This window comes from Cricetulus griseus (genome assembly GCF_003668045.3).
Source record: "Cricetulus griseus strain 17A/GY chromosome 1 unlocalized genomic scaffold, alternate assembly CriGri-PICRH-1.0 chr1_0, whole genome shotgun sequence".
Taxonomy (NCBI): domain Eukaryota; kingdom Metazoa; phylum Chordata; class Mammalia; order Rodentia; family Cricetidae; genus Cricetulus; species Cricetulus griseus.
Genome location: NW_023276806.1, coordinates 128,360,601 through 128,368,819, shown reverse-complemented (window position 1 = coordinate 128,368,819; position 8,219 = coordinate 128,360,601). Strand labels below are relative to the sequence as shown.

The following is an 8,219-nucleotide window of genomic DNA, read 5'->3' as shown; positions in this document are numbered from 1 at the left end:
GGTATAAAATTATTATTTTACAGTAGTGTGTTAAAATACATTAAATGTTTGAAAATTGACATAATCTGAATTGATTAAGACATTTTTATCGCCGGGCGTTGGTGGCACACGCAAGCCTTTAATCCCAGCACTCGGGAGGCAGAGGCAGGCAGATCTCTGTGAGCTCGAGGGCCCCCTGGACTCCAGAGTGAGTAACAGGATAGGCTCCAAAGCTACACAGAGAAACCCTGTCTCGAAAAACAAAATACAAACAAACAACAACAAAAAAGACATTTTTATGTCCTGATTTGAGTTTAATGTATAGAAATATCTTCAAGACCCAGTCACTGAGCCGCCGCCGAGGACTCAGCTGCCTCCCCCTCGATCCCCCTAGCTTCTCCTGCCTGCCTCGAGCGCCCCCCTGCCCTGCCCGCCTTCTCCTGCAGCCACTCTCTGCAGGCGGTTTCCACACCGAGGAAAAGGAATCGTATGGTATGTCCGTTATCCAGAACCTCCACTCTTTCGACCCTTTGCTGATGCAAGCAAGGGTGATGACCTGCCTCCTGCTGGCACTGAGGATTATATCCATATAAGAATTCAACAGAGAAACGGCAGGAAGACCCTTACCACTGTCCAAGGGATCGCTGATGATTATATTAAAAAGAAAAACTAGTGAAGGCGTTTAAGAAGAAATTTTCCTGCAATGGTACTATAATTGAGCATCCAGAATATGAAGAAGTAATTCAGCTACAGGGTGACCAGCACAAGAACATATGCCAGTTCCTGATAAAGATTGGACTGGCTAATGACGACCAGCTGAAGGTTCATGGGTTTTAAGTGCTTGTGACTCTCTGAAGCTTAAGCGAGGATTTCCTTGCAATGAGTAGAATTCCTGTCCCTTGTCACAAGTTTAAAAACCTCACAGCTTGCATAATGCAACCATTTGGGGGTCTGCTTTTAACTTGGACTAGTGTAACTCCTTCATGCAATAAACTGAAAAGAGCCATGCTGTCTAGTCTTGAAGTCCCTCATTTAAACAGGTAAAGCAGTAAGCCCTGGCAGTGTCCAGCCTGAAACAAAGCAATAACAATGTTTCAGCCAAGCCTAGAGCCCCAAGTTCATAGGCTATGTCTACCCAGAAGGCCCTTAGCTCTCCCTCTACAGAGTCCCCTGCCCTAGGAGAAAGTCACCGGGTGAACAAGAGATGGGTAACCCACAGCAGTAGAGGGAGTCTGGCAGAGTTCAGAAAGGACCACCTTTCCACGGAGGTCATGGACATCTAGATGGTCACCGGGTTAATCTTTTTAGCTGGATACACCCTAACCAAGGGATGTCAAAACAACTGAAGGGTGAGACCAGCCTAGTATCAATTAAACTTACAGCAAGGGAACAAATACCAAACGATGGATCATGTGGCTAGCTGTAAAGGCTTCAACTCACTGGTAGCAGCTGCCCAGTGCCATGCGAAGGAGCACACTGGTTTTTGCTTTTCTTTTCCCTTTCAGTTTGAATGTAATGTAATGTATTTAAACCCTTATTTAAATAAAACTTGTTTTAGGAAATAGAAAAGAAAGAAATATCTTCAAACTAAGGTATGGATGAAGAATAAATAGAATATCTTTCCTGGGTTACCATCACCTTCAACATCTACAAATCATAAACATAAAATAATTAGTACAAAACACAGAGTTTAACTATTTCAATCAAAATATCAAATTAAGCTAACAAAATATTATATTCTCAACATACCTTTTCTGGGGATTTTTTTACAACAGAATTCCAATTCTTTCAGCATATTTTATGTCACTCATCATAGGACTCAATTGTTTTCTTTATTCATTTCACAGGGTTCACTGTAAGTGATGTTTTCACCTTTATCTTTCAAATTACTAAATTTTCTATCTGCTATGACAATCCCAATTATTTTACATCATAATCATATTCTGTGTCTCTTACAATGTAATCCATGCAGAATAGCTTAACTTGTTAAATCTGGCAAGTTTCAGTTGAATAAACATTCAATATATAAAAGTTTATGAGAATTCTATTCTAAATGTATAATTTAATATTCTGATTTTGAGAAAGAACTTTCATCCCTCTCAGTTAGGAAGATATACTAAAGAAAAATGCTGAAAAACTCAGATAGGCTTAGGAAACAAGTGACTAGAACACTCAATAAGTGAATTGACTTAGACCACAACTAATACACTTGAGAGTAGTTCATGTTTCAACAAGATATCATTTATGTCTAAATCTTGTCTCATGGTTTTTAAAATAACAAAATCTGAGAAACACATGTTTGAAAGAGTCCTTCACCTGCTGGTTCCTTAGGGTATAAATGAATGGGTTTAGCAAAGGGGCCACAGAAGTGTTGAGCACAGCTACACCTTTATTTAAAGTCACCCTCTCCTTGGCTGATGTTTTCATGTACATGAAGATACAACTCCCATAAGTGATGGAGACAACAACCATGTGTGAGGAGCAGGTGGAAAAGGCCTTTTTCCGTTGCTGAGCTGAAGGGAACTTTAGGATGGTTTTGATAATGAGTGTATAAGACAGGATCACCAAGATCAAAGTGATGACAAGTGTCATTACAGCTAAGGCAAAAGCCATCAATTCTATTAAACGTGTGTCTGTGCAAGACAGCTGGAGGACAGATGTGTCACATAGAAAGTGATCTACAGTTTTGGAGGCACAGAAATCCAGTTTGAGTCCCAAGAGCAAAGGGGGAAAAATGACTAAGAACCCAGTCACCCAGGAGCTGATAACCAATAGGTGACACACTTTGCTGTTCATGATGATGGGGTAATGTAGTGGTCTACAGATGGCTACATAGCGATCATAAGACATGGCAGCCAGGAGGTAGAACTCTGTGGCCCCTAGTAGAAAAAAGAAGAATAATTGAGCTGCACAAGCATTGTACAAAATCATTTTCTCTCCTGAGAGAATGCTGGTCAGGAACCTGGGGATGCACACTGTGGTGAATGCAATTTCTAAGAAGGAGAAATTCCTGAGGAAGAAATACATTGGAGTCTTGAGGCGGGAATCCAGCAGGGTGAGGAGGATGATCACTAAGTTCCCCATGAGGCTCAAAAGGTAATTGAAAAACAGAAATAGGAAAATAAGAATTTGTAGCTGAGGGTCATCTGTCAGTCCCAGCAAAATGAACACTATCTCCACAGATTGGTTCTTCATTTCCCTTGTTTCCTAGCAAATGTACAGAAAATACAAAACTAACATCACACCAAGGAAGAATATTTCTTCCTTTCCATGCACAAAATTTTTATTGATAAGTTTAAGAAATCCACAAATATTTTCAGAAATCAATATTCAAGTCACTCTTTGAACATGTCCTCTGCCACATTACCATGATAATCCAGCTCTGCACTTTTTGTGCAGAGCTTTGTATAGGTCATGTCAAATGTTTGTATGCTGCATTTTTATTCATGTGTGGCTCTCTGTTCAAATCTTCATTCTAAATCCATATTCAAAATTTAGTTTTGTTAGCATCTCACGTTAATTGCCAACTCAATACTAATTCATTTAATATTCTAAGGAAATTAATTTATTCACTTTGGCCACAGTAACTACCATTTTAGAAATGCATGTACTAGGATACATTTCTTAGGAAATTTCCTAGAATGCATTATTATAGAAGAGATATTTCATACATTAATGTAAAATAAACATCTTCTATGCTCAGTGGAATGGTGATTAGGCTGAAGTAGTGAATAGCACATGTCTCAAGGCTGTGTCCTCAGCTAAACCCACAATAAGCACTGTTCTGTCTCTCTTGCATGGCTTCTCATTGGAGTCTTCTGGCTTAAATCAAGTCTGAATGGGAAAAAGAGAAAAGAAATCTATCAGGAAGAATAAGAGTGATAATCAGTGTGTGTGTGTTAAATCAGAAAAGTGATGTTTCAGATAAGTATTCTAACTTCTCTTGTCTTCCCATTGTATATGTTTGGACAACACATGATTTAAACTTTGGATGAATATAGCTTTATTTTAAGCATTCTAAAAAGACTTATCCCCATAAGTATAGTTCTAGTTCTTTAATTTATTTGACTGATTAGAAAACCCATAAGACTTGGAATTTTAAATGTTGTGAAATAGAGCCTAATTGACAAGTTGGAGCAATATAAATTTGGCATTTAAAAGCACATATACAAAACCACACGTAACCTAAGTCAATAATCAGAATGCTCAATACACAAGTTACCTGCTTTCTAGACACTTCTGGTTCTGAACCCAGGGTCGTGCACATGCTAAGCAATTCTGAGCAATTATTGGGCTACAGTGCCCCATCTCACAATTTCTTTTGAGGTTTATGATATAGTGTTTCAGATAGTTAATAGAAATACACAGAAAATAATTTTAATATTAAATCCTAAAACATATTTCTAACCCTTCTCTTTTATGGCATGTCCCTAAGGTGCCACTTCATTCACGGTACATTTCATTATTAATTATTTTAATAATGATACATGCATTAGAGATAGTTTATCTCATTACTATTAATAAAACTTTAAAACATACAGGATTTAACAAAGAGCCATAATAAATACAGTGGAAGCAAAGAAATATAAAACTGCCTTTGTGTTATGGTTAGGGAAATGTGAAGAAAAAGAAAAATGCATGTAAGTCAAGCAGTACATGATATATGAAATGATATTAGGAAAAGTTAAAAGATTAAAACTATACCCATAAATGTGTAGATAATAAAATGGAGAAACATCACATAATATATATGTTAAATGTTACTATTACTAATGCCTACCTCTTTGCTCATTTCTTAGATTACAAGAACATGATTACATTTTTAAGTCAGAAAAAGAATCTAGAGAAAAAATGAGATTACACATAAGTTTCAGGCTCACAGTTTGTGGTGGGAATGCTGCTAACATTAATTTTGTATATACAGATATCCTTATCAAAATAATAACGTTGAAATAGCAGGTCAACTAGAAATTATATAAATAAAATTCTTGGTTCCACTAATAATTATGTATGCAAAAATCAATATTTTAAATATTCTATACATGGGGCAAGTGACTTTAACTATAAAAATACATTCAAATTTGTGTTTGTACCAAAAGGTCAAAATAAGAGTGACTGTTTTCAGAAGTCATCTTTGAAAATTCAGTTACCTAAATGTTTTTTTAATGGACTTTTCAGTCTTCTTACTAAAAGCTAAGTTACAACTGTTTCTTCTAATAAGATCTAGTTCTAGTAAGATCTAAGGCTGATCCTTGCTTTAGGTACTCTTTCCAATCCATCTTAAAACCTTACTGCTGTGTAGTCACTTTCAAGCACAGTTGTTAAATGTTCATTAAATTTGTGCAAAAAAGAGAGAGAGATTTAGTAAAACATTCAAGGAAAACCTCTTTCTTCTTTGCTTTTGCTATTACAATAAAATAGTCAAATCAATTTGAAATGGATCTCTAAGATCATATCTTTTATTTTGAAGATATTAATAAAATATTTCCAATCTTTCAACCTCTAATTCATAAGTTATTTTCAAATGCCAAACACATAAAATACAAAGAACTAAATCAAATTGTAAAATGAGATGCCTTCCCATTGATAGTGGCAGTGGTCTTTGGACAATATTCTAGACAGATAGATCTGAATAAATCAAAGAACAGTAATAGTTCAAACATGTTTCCTTTGAAAATAATAGATGTATTTCCCCTTACGTGTCATATCTTTTATGTCATAAAACTACTGGATGAAGAATAAAATGTTGCTGCTTACATAGGTCATCTCAATGACAACACTGAATCAAATGTATGATCATGCAATGGAATTCCATCCCAGCAATCTACTATTTGTCCTCCCTCAACAATCACATTACCATGTGTTCTTATGATGAAAAAAATAACCTGCAGAATAAAATAACACAAGCTTATAAATGCAATTATGTTCATTAGACAAAATGTTACAGAATATTTTAAAAGATCAAAGACATTCATTTTAGATAATGATTGTATTTATTACTATTATTTCACCACTCTGTAAGTCAGGTGTGAATAGTTAAAAACACTAACCCTTTGACTGTCTGCAGCTTTGTCAGCACATTACATGTGGAGACTCAAGCAAGCTTTCTGCACATACCCCAGGCCGTCACCCCTGTGTGCAGAGAGCACCCCTTTCCTCCCCTAGCACCTCATTCTACCTCAGAAACACAAGATTGAACAAAGGTTATTTTATATTTATTATTTTTAATCAATTTTGACGTGAAAATAAACTACATCACCCTCTGTTCCACAGTTCAATGCAGTTCATCTGTGAGATATTAAAAACCTTACTGAATGTGGCATACAGTACTGTATAAAAATTTGCTGTCTTATAAGACCAAGGTGGATTTATTTCCTAGTGTCCTACAGGAAAATCTCACAATAATGAAGAGTCCTCAGGGTGACTGAGATCCAAGAGCATCATTTCCTGAGGGACAGCCAAATTGTATGACACGGAAGTCTTTTTATGAAAACAGACCTTTGTATGTGTGAGCTGGTGTATGCACTTCTGTATTGCCTCCAGAGTATTGTTGGTAGATTGCTAAAATACTTGAGTGCTTATCATGAACCCATGTTTTGAAATCACTGTTACACAATTCTGAGTTTATTTCAATATGATATGAAAGATGAAAATATAAGATGGACAAAGATCAGCTGGTTTTAGACACATTGACCTTAAGAGAAACATGTTACCCTACAAACATATGGTGCCTTCTTGGTTTATTTGCATAACACCATATCCTGTCAAATATATCCTACAATTGTTGAAGGAGATATTTCAAATTTAGTTACAGATGTACTGTGTAGTCCTTCTCTGTGTACATGTATTATATTTCATTTAATCATGTCTACAAGACTACAAAAGTTTTTCTAAATTTAACAATTATGGTAATAAATAAAATTATAGGAACTTGTTTTTATAATGTAATTTTATAATGTTGAATGTCATAATTTTAGACCTTTAGAATATGTTACTTAAGTTGAGATTGCTCATTCAAAATAAACACTAGATTTATTTGTTCATTATCTTAAATTTGTTTTCTATATTTCCAAGAACAATGAATTATTCATATTTCTCAACATGAGAATAAGCAGAATGGGCTTTTATCATTTAAAAATGTATCTATTGCAGTGATAATTGAGGAAAATTTTACCTTTGAACTATTCAAACATTTTTGAGATTATAATGCATTTACATAATTTCCTGCTTCCCTTTCTTCTGTGTAAATCCTTCCATATACCTGTTCTTAATCTTTTCAAATTCATGGCTTCTTTTTCCTTTAATTGTTGTTACATCCATATTATTATAGGCATATACATATATATTTCTAAATACGACCTGCTCAATCTGTATAATGTTACTTAAATGTATGTTTTCAAGGCTGACCATTTGGTAGTGTATAATTAATTGTTGTGCTCTTCCCTGGGGAAGACTATTCCTTCTGCTTTCATCATTCTTTAGTTGCCCATAGTTCTTTATCTAGGGTTGAGACTTCCTGGGCATTCCCCAGTCCACAATATGATGTCTATTAGTGTTGCCCTTGCTCAGCTTATGTTTAGGCAGTCATGTTGGTGAGATACGAATGTAGCTTTTGACTTTACTAGGAGACAGACAGTCTTACAGGAAACTCCCCAATCTCTGTCTCTTAAAATCTTGGCCTAGGCCCTATCCCAAAAATATGACAGACTTTTAAGACCCCTTATGGAAGGCCTTCCTCAAGGAACAAAGGGTATGGGATAGGTAGGGTGTTAGTTGGGGGAGGGGCAGGGGAGGAGAGGATGGAGAGGGACCTGGGATTGACATGTAAAATAATTTTCTTTCTAATGAAAAGAAAAAAATCTTTCTGCCCCTGTCTCTAAGAATGTCCCCTAAGCCTTGAGTGAGGGAGTAGTTCTGTAATGTATCCATTGGGACTGGGCTCTACAACTCTGTATTTTGATTGGTTGTGGTTTTCTGTAAGGTTCTTAGTTTGTTGAAAATAGAAATTTCCTTAATGAAGGATGAGGTCTTCATTTAGTTCTACCGAACTATAATGCCTATGAACCAGAGTTGTATAGAGCACAGCACAATAACCCTAAGGATGCAATAGTGCTGCACAAACCTTGGCAGTAATAAAAAATTCTCAAATTGGACTTAACAGGAAAGAAACCATGTTTGGTATGGGAAAACTGGCCAACTTCTCAGGGCTAGTGAAGTCATGGATCCTAGAGGAGAACTTG

The 8,219-nt window shown here is 35.9% G+C and overlaps 2 protein-coding genes across 2 annotated transcripts; one reads left to right on the top strand and one right to left on the bottom strand.

Annotated features, from left to right (window-relative positions):
• Positions 1–473: 473 nt before the first annotated feature.
• LOC100753761 (eukaryotic translation initiation factor 1) lies at positions 474–866 on the top strand. Its single transcript, XM_027391837.1, is given in 3 exon segments — positions 474–501; positions 504–643; positions 646–866. Coding segments are annotated over 3 exon segments (339 nt in total). The 3' UTR covers positions 817–866.
• A 1,351-nt stretch (positions 867–2,217) lies between these two features.
• Positions 2,218–3,219, bottom strand: LOC100753459 (olfactory receptor 6C6-like). The gene is given in 1 exon segment (XM_027391836.1): positions 2,218–3,219. A coding segment is annotated over 1 exon segment (1,002 nt).
• Positions 3,220–8,219: the final 5,000 nt, after the last annotated feature.